The following is a 12,372-nucleotide window of genomic DNA, read 5'->3' on the forward strand; positions in this document are numbered from 1 at the left end:
GTCCTCAAGGTGCTTCACCTTGTCTTTCTCTGTCTCGGTCTGTCTGTCTCTGTCTCTGTCTGTCTCTGTCTGTCTCTGTCTGTCTCTGTCTCTGTCTTTGACTGTCTGTCTCTGTCTCTGTCTGTCTCTGTCTGTCTGTCTCTGTCTCTCTCTGTCTCTGTCTCTGTCTGTCTCTGTCTCTGTTTCACTATCTGTCTCTCTGTCTCTCTCTGTCTCTGTCTGTCTGTCTCTGTCTGTCTCTGTCTCTGTCTGTCTGTCTCTGTCTCTGCCTCTGTCTCTGTCTCAGTCTCTCTGTCTCTGTCTCTGTCTGTCTCTGTCTCTGTCTCTGTCTCTGCCTCTGTCTCTGTCTGTCTCTGTCTGTCTGTCTCTGTCTCTGTCTCTGTCTCTGCCTCTGTCTCTGTCTTTGTCTGTCTCTGTCTGTCTCTGTCTGTCTCTGTCTCACTCTCTGTCTCTCTGTCTCTATCTGTCTGTCTCTATGTCTGTCTGTCTCTGTCTCTGTCTGTCTCTGTCTCTGCCTCTGTCTGTCTGTCTCTGTCTCTGCCTCTGTCTCTGTCTGTCTCTGTCTCTGTCTGTCTGTCTCTGTCTCACTCTCTGTCTCTCTGTCTCTGTCTGTCTGTCTCTGTCTCTGTCTGTCTGTCTGTCTCTGTCTCACTCTCTGTCTCTCTGTCTCTGTCTGTCTCTGTCTCTGTCTCTGTCTGTCTCTGTCTCTGTCTGTCTCTGTCTCTGTCTGTCTCTGCCTCTGTCTCTGTCTGTCTGTCTCTGTCTCTGCCTCTGTCTCTGCCTGTCTGTCTCTGTCTCTGTCTTTGTCTGTCTCTGTCTCTGTCTCACTCTCTGTCTCTCTCTCTCTGTCTCTCTCTCTGTCTCTGTCTCTCTCTCCTCCTCCCCCAGACACCGACAAACTTCGCAGGGGTCCCATCAGACCCCACCAACTCGCCAACAAGCTTCTTGGCGTGGCTGGCCCTTCCCCACGGTGGGGCTCCTGCCTCTTCCGTCCTAACAGCTCGCATCAAGACGGGGCTTCAGTGGAGTCCAGGCCCAACTCAATCAGCCTAAATCAATGGCTGAATCAATAGCAGGACTCCTACATTTTAAAACACACACACACACACACACACACACACACAAACACTGTGCTTGGGTCCTTCCCATCCTCCCTCCCCTCCCCCTGAGACCCTGGAGGTCACGCCCACAAACTTCAAACTACCTCCGGCTGTTACTTAAACTAATTAACGGGTGTGATTCAGGGACACACGAAGGAATCTCCGCTCAGGAATTATCTAAAATTATAGAATTCCAGGAGCACACAACATCTTACGCTCTTCACAACAAGCTAAACAAGGGAGAGCTGGAGGGATAGCCCAGCGGGGAGGGCGATTGCCTGACTCAAGGCTGCGGCCGACTTGGGTTCGAGTCCCGGCATCCCCTAGGGTCCCCTCTGAGCACCGCCAGGAGTGATTCCTGAGTGCAGAGCCAGGAGGAAGCCCTGAGCATGGCGGGGTGGGACCCAAAAAGAAATTAAAAAGGATTATCGGGATTATCTCTGGGTGGGTGGAAAAGGGCCAGTTCACTGTTGTCTGTTGCAGGGGTGGATGGTCGTGGGCGGGTGTATGGGGTCTGACGTGACTTCTGCAGTTTGTTGGTGTCTGGGGGAGAAAGTGTGAGACAGAGAGACAGAGACACAGAGAGAGACAGACACACAGCGAGAGACCTCTCATTGTCACAGTTTCCCAAGTTGGTTACTTACAAGGCAAATCTTTCAGGAACTCGGGATTCTGTGTTTGTAGTGAATCGCTTGAAAACAGGGTTAACAGGCAACAGTTTGTTGGTGTCTGGGGAAGAAAGTGTGAGAGAAAGAGAGACAGAGACAGAGACACAGAGACAGAGAAAGACACAGAGAGAGACAGAGGCACAGAGAGAGACCTCTCATTGTCACAGTTTCCCAAGTTGGTTTCCCAAGGCAAATCTTTCAGGAACTCGGGATTCTGTGTTTGTACTGAATCGCTTGAAAACAGGGTTAACAGGCAACAGTTTGTTGGTGTCTGGGGAAGAAAGTGTGAGAGAGAGAGAGACAGAGACAGAGACACAGAGACAGACAGAGACACAGAGAGAGACCTCTCATTGTCACAGTTTCCCAAGTTGGTTTCCCAAGGCAAATCTTTCAGGAACTCGGGAGATTCTGTGTTTGTAGTGAATCGCTTGAAAACAGGGTTAGCAGGCAACAGTGACGGCTCTGGTTGTGCTTGGGAGCCAAGCTGAGTCTTGGGGTGTTTGGGGAACGGAGTGGACGCAGTGGGCAGGAGTGAGAGCCGCACCCTGCAGAGGGCTTTGCCCAGGAGCCGGGCTACTGGGTTGCTGCCCCAACTCAGGGCTGGTCCCTTTGATGTCCCTGAGTGTCCCTGAGTCTCCCACGCCCGCCGCTGGTCTGATGCAGAGCTGCCTGGCGAGTGTGTCGGCCCCTTGGGTGTGGCGGCCGCCTCCCCCGCAACTGGGCCGGCCAGCGCCTCCGGGACTGTCCCGGGCAAGTGCACACTCGTTGTTGCCTGGGCTAGGAGAGTTGGCGGCATCTGTCCTGGCAGGGGGGGCGGCGGGCTGCCATTTGGCAAGGGCCGAGCGCAGGGACGCAGAGTTTCCAGACCTCGCCTCTTCCTCCTGGGGCGGGTGGGGCGTGCCTGGCTTGACTGGAGACTGGCCGGTGGCGGCAGCCAAGCCCACCACCATGGACGTCTGGGGTATTCTGACGGTTACGTCTCTGTGTCTCCTGCTGCGTGTGCGAGGTAAGAGGAGACCCCTCCCCGCCCCCCCGGGGTCTGCTGCTCAGAGGGGAGTCCCCAGTCCCTAATAGGCTGGGAGGTGTCCACCTGCATGCCTGGGCACTTCATGGTCAGTGCTTCACGAAAGCCGCATGCAGGGTTCTGTGGCCGGGCAGAGGGACAGGTTGGGCCAAGGTGCCAATTTGGAACCTGCAGTTAACTTGATCCAGGGAGCCTGCAGTTAACTCTATGCAGGCTGGCAGGAAGTCCAGGTCTGCAGGATGATTTGGGGGCGAGGGGGGTCTGCGGGAGTCTCGTTCTGGCAGGCGTCATCCACCTGTGCCCACCAGCCCCGGCCTCGTCACAGGTGGTCAGTGGCAGCTGTTGTCTGTTGCAGGGGAGGACGGTCGTGGGTGGGTGTGTGGGGTCTGACGTGACTTCTGCAGTTTGTTGGTGTCTGGGAGAGAAACTGAGAGAGAGAGAGACAGAGACAGAGACACAGAGAGAGACAGAGACAGAGAGACACAGAGAGAGACAGAGACACAGAGAGAGACCTCTCATTGTCACAGTTTCCCAAGTTGGTTACCTACAAGGCAAATCTTTCGGGAACTCGGGGGATTCTGTGTTTGTAGTGAATCGCTTGTGTTCCTATTTCCCCTACAGCCTTTTCATATTCTACTCTAGGGCCATCTGCTTTGCTTAGACACAGACAGAGACAGAAAGAGAGAGAGAGGGAGAGAGAGAGAGAGAGAGAAAGAGAGAGAGAAAGAGAGAGAGAGAGAAAGAGAGAGAGAGAGAGAGAGAGAGAGAGAGAGAGAGAGAGAGAGCTGGGCTGAGGTTGGTTTTCGTTGAGTCTACAGGACAGTGTTTCAAACACCTAAAAGTTTTTTGCTGGAAGGTCTCCACTCGGAATCTCTGTATGTTTCTCGGTCTCTGTCTCTCTCTGTCTCTCAGTGTCTCTGTCTCTCTCTGCATCTCTCTGTCTCTCTCTGTCTCTCTGCCTCTCTGTCTCTGTCTCTCTGCCTCTCTGCCTCTGTCTCTCTGCCTCTGTCTCTGTGTCTCTCTGAGTCTGTCTGCCTCTCTGCCTCTCTGTCTGTCTCTGTCTCTCTGTCTCTCTGTTTCTCTGTCTTTCTGTCTCTGTCTGCCTCTCTGGGTCTGTCTCTGTCTCTCTGTCTCTCTGTCTCTGTCTCTGTGTCTCTCTGTGTCTGTTTCTCTGCCTCTCTGTCTCTGTCTCTCTGTTTCTGTCTCTGTGTCTCTGTATCTCTGTCTCTCTGCCTCCCTCTCTGTCTCTGTCTCTCTGTCTCTGTCTCTGCCTCTCTCTGTGTCTCTCTGCCTCTCTGTCTCTGTCTCTGCCTCTCTCTCTCTCTCTGTCTCTCTCTCTCTCTGTCTCCCTCTGTCATGCTGCCCTAGTGTCCAGTGGCTGGATTCTTGAGCCCACCGTGCAAACACATTCCCGCCCCGACTGTCACAGTTCCATCCAGACCCCCCGGGTGGGGGATTTGTAGTGGGCCAGTGCCTAGTGCAGGAAAGACCATCCCCCCCATCCTCCGTGCAGAGCCAGCCCCCCACACCATCTCTGCATCCCCACCCCCAACCCCCCAGAGGGATGCCCTAGCAGGGCTGGAATCACTTATTTCCCCTGCATCCTCCTTGGAGTGGCATTTCCTGTTTATCTGGTAAAGGCGGTTCCCTCCTTTGGGCGGGTGCTGGCGGCTGTTTCGCCAACCCAGGCGAGAGTTACACCCAGGCACGGGACACGTTGGTGGCTTCCAACGCCTTCTAGAAAACAGGGGTGCCACGCCGGGGGAGGGTGGGGAGGAAACGGAGGGGGGAACATTGCTTGTTCAGACCTTTGCATCGGCTGGGAAATTTGTACTGTGACTGCAGTGAAGTGGATAAGGACTGAGTTTCCCTGCACCCCGGAGCAGAAGAAGGCTCTGTTCTCCGAGGACTGCACTGACTCACTGAGCGTTCTAAAGGTGGTTCTGCAGGCTGGAGCGATAGCACAGTGGGGAGGACATTGGCCTGGCACGCGGCCGACCCGGGTTCGATTCCCAGCATCCCCTAGGGTCCCCCGAGCACCGCCAGGAGTCGTTCCTGAGTGCGTGAGCCAGGAGTCACTCCTGTGCATCGCCGGGTGGGACCCAAAAAGCAAAAAATAAAAATAAAAATAATAATAAAGGTGGTTCGCCTGGTGGGCTTACGGGAGGACAAAAACCTGGGGACCCTCCTGCTGCCCAGAAGGGGAAAGGGAACGAATTCTATGCTGGTGACATCCTTTCTGTCACGCCAGGCACGCTTCCGTTTCCTGGGTGTCCCCTGTGGGTCCCCAGGAGGGGAGAGGAGGTGGCATCCTCGTGGCCACCAAGTGGCTGCCATTGTACCAGCCCTCTCTGACCGCGCCCCGTGTCTCCTTCCTCAGGCCTGGCGGTGGGTGGGAGGTTGAGTGTTGGCAGCTGAGACTGGGTCCTCAGGACAGGCTCGATTTTGCCTCTGGGACCTTGGGTGCCTGGTCACCTCGGGGAGGGGAGGGGAGGGCAGGGGAGGCCTTTTCCAGGGGCCGGGAAACCGAGGCACAAAAGCTCCCCCCTCTGCTAAGAGTCACGGAAGGGGTGAGCTCGGGGAAGGATGAGAGGAGAAGTGAGATTTGCAGCCGAGTCTGTGTCCTGGGCTGGAGCGTGAAATTCGCAAGCAACCCCGACCTCCCTCCGGACCTGGGTCAGAGGCTTCAAAGGCTCTGCCCAGCTCTGCCTACAGCCCATAAAAGGCTTGTAAAGGACCGGCGTCTCGGTGTGTCCAGGGCGTGATCGATTGAGGCCGTAGTCTTTTCATCTGGGCTTCTTTTCTCACGACGGGGCGTGGGGAGGTCACAGCTCCGTGTGGGGGGAAGGTTTTGCCGAACGTACTGTGTCACATCTGGGGGCAGAGGGCTGCCTGGCAGGAAGAGAGGGACAGAAGTGGGTCTTGGTCAGGGCCAGGAAGATTGCCCCATGGTTGGCAGCCCGCCTCGTGAGCTGGGGGAGAAGGCGGTTGGGATGGAGAAGGGGTCACTGAGTCAGGGGGGGGGTTGGAGGGGTCGCTCGAGATGGGAGATGTGTCCTGAGAGTAGATCAAGGGCCCAAAGTGATCGGTATTGGATCGGTATTGATCTGTATTGATCTCAGTATCTGTATCGCAAACCATGATGCTCCAAGGTAGAGAGAGAGACTGGGGGGGAGATTGTCTGACATGGAGGTGGGGGAGGGTGGGATAGGGGGGATACTGGGGACATTGGGAGTGGGGAATGGGCACTGGTGGAGAGATGCAGGTTCCCTCATGGTACGACTGAAACTCAAACATGAAAGCTTGGTAACTGCATCTGATGGTGATTCAATAGAATGAAATAACATAATCGGAGACAGACACCCAAGCACAGTCAAGACCAGGGCCAGGAGGATTGCCCCATGGTTGGACGTCGGCCTCATGACCGGAGGGAGAAGGCAGCTGGGACGGAGAAAGGGTCACTGAGTGAGGGTTGGAGGGGTCACTTGGGATGGGAGGTGTGTCCTGAGAGTAGATCAAGGACCCAACGTGATCGGTATTGGATCGGTATTGATCTGTATTGATCTCAGCATCTGTATTGCAAACCATCATGCCCCAAAGGAGAGAGAGAGAGAGTCTGGGGGAGATTGTCTGCCATGGAGGCAGGGGGAGGGTGGGATGGGGGGAGGATACTGGAAACATTGGTGTTGGGGAATGGGCACTGGTAGAAAAATGGGGGTTCCATCATGGTATGACTTGAAACTCAAACAGGAAAGTTTGTAACTGTGTCTCACAGTGATTCAATATAGTAAAATAACATAATAGGAGACGGACACTCAAGGACAGTAGAGACCAGGGCCAGGAAGATTGCTCCATGGTTGGCAGCCGCCTCCTGAGCTGGGGGAGAAGGAGGCTGGGATGGAGAAGAGGTCACTTAGTCAGGGAGGGTTGGATTGATCGCTTGGGATGGGAGGTGTGTGCTGAGAGTAGATCAAGGACCCAACGTGATCAGTATTGGATCTGTATCGATCTGCATTGATCTCAGTATCTGTATTGCAAACCGTGATGCCCCAAAGGAGAGAGAGAGTCTGGGGGAGATTTTGTCTGCCCTGGAGGCAGGGGGAGGGTGGGATTGGGGGGATACTGGGGACATTGGTGGTGGGAAATGGGCACTGGTGGAGGGATGGTGATTCCAACATTGTATGACTGAAACCCAACCATGAAAGTTAGTAACTGTAGCCTCACGGTGATTCAATCACTTAATCACTTAACTTCCCGTTAGTCGTCGATTTGCTCGAGCGGGCGCCAGTAACGTCCCCATTTGTCCCTGTCACGTGCTAGTGTAGCCCAATGGCATCTGTTCGCTCCGGGAACATGAAGGGCCTCAAACTGATCGTTCGTGATCTTGACGAAGAAGTCTGACCATCTGGAAGGTGGGCGGCCACGCGGTCTCTTGACATCCCGTGGAATCCAGTCGGTAACAGCTCTAGTCCAGCGGTCGTCTTTAAATCTCATTACGTGACCAGCCCATCTGATTTTTGACACCTTGGCAAATGAGACAGCGTCCCTGATCCTTGATCGTCGACGGATGTCAGAACTCCGGATTCGTTCTCTCATTTGAGTGAAACGTGATATTCCAAGCATAGCTCTTTCTATTCTTCTTTGGGAGACCTGAATGGCGTTCTCATCTTGTTTGCGTAGGGCCCAGGTCTCTGAGGCATATGTTAATGCAGGAAGAACAGTGGAATCAAAGAGATGTGCCCAGAGCCGGAGGTTCTTCGTCCTCTCAATAAAACAAATTTTAAAAAAATAAGTGGATCTTGGGACAGATAAGAGAAACGAACAGAGACAGGCGTGGATCTCGCCAGTGACACCGCCTGGAGTTGGGGTCATGGGGTCCAGTGACGCGTTAGGATGGGTGGCCATCTGCTGCCCTTGTTTCCCTACCGATTGCATCTTGCATGCTTTATCTATGCACCTGACGTTCATTCTTTTACCCGTGTTCTATCTGTGCAAGATCCCTACGTCCATCGTCCACCCACCACCCATCCTTCTATCTATCCATCGCCTTCCCATCACCCAGCCACCAACCCATTCGTCTGTCCAACCATTCATTCACCCTTCCAGCCATTATCCATCCATGGCCCCTCCATTTATGTATCTGAATGTCTATGCACCACTCATAGGCCCATCCATCATTTGCCCAATATCTTTCCACTTATTGATCTACACAATCTTTTTCTTTCTGCTTCTTGGGTCACACGCGACGATGCCCAATGGTTACTCCTGGCTTTGAACTCAGGAATGACTCCTGGCGGTGCTCAGGGGGACCCTAGGGGATGCTGTGAATCGAACCTGGGTCGGCCACGTGCAAGGCAAAGGCCCTCCCCGTTGTGCTATTGTTCCAGCCCCTACACACTCTTTTATCCAACATGCGTCTACCCATCCATCTGTCCGTGCATGCCTTCATCCACCTTGTGTTCATGATTTATCCACCCATCCATCCATCCACTAATAGCCAGGTGTTGGTAATCTATTCTCTATCCAGCTCTATATTCATATATCCTTACCCATTATCTATCCATCCACCAACAATCCTTCAATGTATCCACTCACCATCCATCACCCAACTACCAGTCCATCCATCCCGCCATCCCTCCATCCATCCATCACCCATTTACCAATGCATTCATCAATTAATCAATCCATCCATTCACCATCCAGGCACTCACCTACCAATCCCAACATCAATCCATCGATCCATCCATCACCCATCTACCAATTCATCCGTCCATCCATCCATCCACCCATCCATCCATCCATTCATCCTTCCATCCATTCATCCATCCATCTATTCATCACCAATCTACCACTCCATTCATCATCATCCATCCCTCCATCCATCCCTCCATCCATCCATCACCCATTTACCAATACATTCATCAATTAATCAGTCCATCCATTCACCATCCAGTCACCTACCAATCCCATTCATCAATCCATCGATCTATCCATCACCCATCTACCAATTCATCAGTCCATCCATCCATCTACCCATCCATCATCTACCTACTAATCCATTCATCAATAAATGCATCCATCACCCATCGTTGGGTCTACCAATCCACTCATCAATACATCCATTCATCATCCAACTACCAATCAATTTATGACTCAATCTATCCATCCATCAGCACCTATAAAACCATCCATCCATCCATCCACCCATCCATCCACCCATCCATCCATCCATCCATTCATCCATCCATCCATCCATCCACCCATCCATCCACCCATCCATCCATCCATCCATTCATCCATCCATCCATCCATCCATCCATCCAACCATTCATTCATCCATCCATCCATTATTCCATCCATCTTCCCATCACCCACCTACCACTCCATTCATCAATAAATCCATTCAATGCATCACCCATCTACTAATCCACTCATCCATCAATCCATCCATTCATCATCCAACTACCAATCCATTCATGACTCAATCCATCCGTCCATCACCACCTATAAACATCCATCCGTCCACCCATCCATCCACCCATCCATCCATCCATCAATGCACCCATCATCCATTCATCCATCCATTCATCCATCCATTCATCCATCCATTCATCCATCCATCTTTCCATCACCCATCTACCACTCCATTCATCAATAAATCCATTCAGTCCATCACCTATCTACCAATCCACTCATCCATCCATCCATTCATCATCCGACTACCAATCCATTCATGACTCAATCTATCCATCCATCACCACCTACAAATCCATCCATCCATCTATCCACTCATCCATCAATCCATCCATCAATCCATCACCCATCCACCCATCCACTCATGCACACATCCATCCTCCCTTTTCCCGCCCGAATCTTTAATTTACCTATCCATCCATCCACCTACCTCCCTGCTAATGCAGTTCACCATACATCAATTCTCGTTTTCTCATATACACATCAACTCCAAAATTCTCTCCTCACCTCCTTGAAAACCTGTTCCCTTGTACCAAGTCTCTGGCCCCCGGAAGACCAAGCAGTTCTGGCAGCTGCACTGGTATTTCTGAACCCTCACAACTGAGTGAATCAGAGGTTCGATCTGGCACTTCACATGTAGTGCAGTGTCCCTTTGTGCCAGGCAACCCAGACCACGTGGGAAGCTGGGATCTCGGCCGACACCCAGGCCTCGTCACTCCTCCCTCGCTGATTCTCCCTTGAGTCACCTTGCGCCCTGCTTGATCTCTCTATTCACTCTCTGCCTGTGTGAGTCTTCGAGTCGAACTGGGTCACTGGAGATGCCCTTTCTCACGGACCCGGCCCATCAGCAGGAAGGAACCCGCCCGAATCTTCAGCATCAGGATTCTCGGTTCTTGGGGTGCAGACTGGGGAGAAGAATCTCACTCCGTAGGTGGGTGAGGCACTTGGGGGAATCTGCCTTGGAAGCATCTCAGAGGGAGTTGCCCAGGCTGGAGCCAAAACCCCCCTCTGTCGTGATGAGTGCCCGGACATCTGGTCTACCTTGGCACTGAGCCTCCTGGATCCTGTCCCGGGTGTGTCCTCTCTGGGGATGCAAGTTGAGCCATGCCTCATGCAACAGTGTCAGGCCAGCTCGGACAGTCATGGGGAGAGGGGAGGGGAAGGGAAGGAAGGAAGGAAGGAAGGGAGGGAGGGAAGAAGGGACGGAGGGAAGGGGGGCCAGGAAATGTGAGTCAGACATGTTTTTATTTTATTTTATTTTTTTTTGCTTTTTGGGTCACACCCGGCGATGCGCAGGGGTTCCTCCTGGCTCTGCACTCAGGAATTACCCCTGGCGGTGCTCAGGGGACCTTAGGGGATGCTGGGAATTGAACCTGGGTCAGCCACGTGCAAGGCAAACGCCCTCCCCGCTGGGCTATCGCTCCAGCCCCTGAGTCAGACACTTTCAACTAGGCTTGACTTTGCCTTCCAGAGAGCAGGGGTTGGGGCCAGAGAGATGCAATGGTTAGGGTGCTTGCCTTGTTCATGGGTGATGGTGCTTCCATCCCCAGAATCCCATATGCTCATCAAAACCTCCCAGGACTGATCCCGGAGCACAGAGCCAGGAGTTCAGCCCTGTGCGCCAGTTGGGTCACAAATCACAAATCACAAATCATCCTGTTATTCGTCGATTGCCTCGAGCAGGCCCCAGTAACGTCTCCTTCATCCTAGCCCTGAGATTATATTCAAGGCTCTTTAGGAGAATGAGACCCATCATTGTTACTGGTATCTGGCATATTTGGTAGACCACGGGGAGTTTGCCAGACTCTGCCCTGTGGGCAGGCTACATTCCATAGCCTGCAAGTTTGTCCAGGAATGAGATAATAAGATGTCATAATAAGATCGTAAAGGTAAAGGCCCTCCCGTTGATCATCGATTTGCTTGAGCAGGCCCAGTACCGTCTCCATTGGAGACTTTGTTGTTACTGTGTCTGGCATATCGAATACGTCACGGGGAGCTTGCCAGGCTCTGCCGTGCGGGCGAGATACTCTCGGTAGCTTGCCAGGCTCTCCGAGAGGGGCGGAGGAATCGAACTCGGGTCGGCCATGTTGGCTGCGTGCAAGGCAGACGCCCTACCGCTGTGCTATCGCTCCAGCCTTGTACCTTTTACCTAATAAGATCAGCCGCCGTGTCCAGGGCTCTGTGGGGCGGGTCTGTCTGGGGGACGGCGTGAGGGCCTGGACATGGGACTGGGAGGACGTCCCCACTGTCCCATCCTAACGCCCTGCCTGGCCCCCTGCAGGTGATGGAGACTTCGATTTGGCGGACGCTCTTGATGACCACGACCCGGGTGAGTGCGGCCGTACTGAGCTGAGGATTTTGGCGGGGGTGTTGGCCGGGGTTTGGGGGCTGGAGCATCAGAGCACTGAAATGGGGACCCACTCCACGGTCTTGGGTCACACGTGTGCTTCTGTACGCCCCAAAAAGGGAAAACTCACGCGTGACTTCTACCGTCTGCGACCCCGGGGATAAGATGGGAGGCGTTGGGGAGTAACCCTCTGGGCTGCTCTCTCTGCAGTGCCCACAGGATTGTTTGCAAAATCGAATTAGCGTCGATTGTAGTTACACTGGGCTGGACCGATGGCACAGCATGGACGGCATTGGCCTGGCACGCGGCTGACCCCCGGGGTTCGATTCCTCCGTCCCTCTCGGATAGCCTCTAGGCCAGCTCCCGAGAGGATCCCGCCCGCCCGGCAGAGCCTGGCCAGCTCCACATGGTGGCGTCTCCGAGATGCCAAACACAGTCACAGCGAGTCTCACCGTGGAGACGTGCCTGGTGCCCGCTCGAGCCAGTTGATGAACAACGGGAGGACCGTGCTACAGAATTATTATTATTATTATTATTATTATTAATTATTATTATTTGGCTTTTGGGGTCCCATCCAGTGATGCTCAGGGGTCCCTCCTGGCTCTGCACTCAGGAATCACTCCTGGCGGTGCTCGGGGGACCCTCGGGGATGCTGGGAATCGAACCCGGGTCGGCCGCATGCCAGGCCAACGCCCTCCCTGCTGGGCTATCACTCCAGCCCCTCTTTCTTCCCTTCCCATCCTTCCTTCCTTCCTTCCA

At 53.6% G+C, this 12,372-nt stretch overlaps 1 protein-coding gene across 1 annotated transcript in view; it reads left to right on the forward strand.

The window, feature by feature from the left end:
* Positions 1–2,716: 2,716 nt before the first annotated feature.
* Positions 2,717–12,372, forward strand: part of XG (Xg glycoprotein (Xg blood group)) — a gene marked incomplete at its 3' end in the record, with an annotated part of 25,882 nt that continues 16,226 nt past the window's right edge. Inside the window, exons 1-2 of the mRNA XM_056109629.1 lie at positions 2,717–2,774; positions 11,548–11,595. Of these exons, the coding sequence (XP_055965604.1) occupies positions 2,717–2,774; positions 11,548–11,595 (106 nt within the window). The remainder of the gene's footprint in view (positions 2,775–11,547; positions 11,596–12,372) is intronic.

This window comes from Sorex fumeus, unplaced genomic scaffold, assembly GCF_029834395.1.
Source record: "Sorex fumeus unplaced genomic scaffold, SorFum_2.1 ptg000354l, whole genome shotgun sequence".
Classification (NCBI taxonomy): Eukaryota; Metazoa; Chordata; class Mammalia; order Eulipotyphla; family Soricidae; genus Sorex; species Sorex fumeus.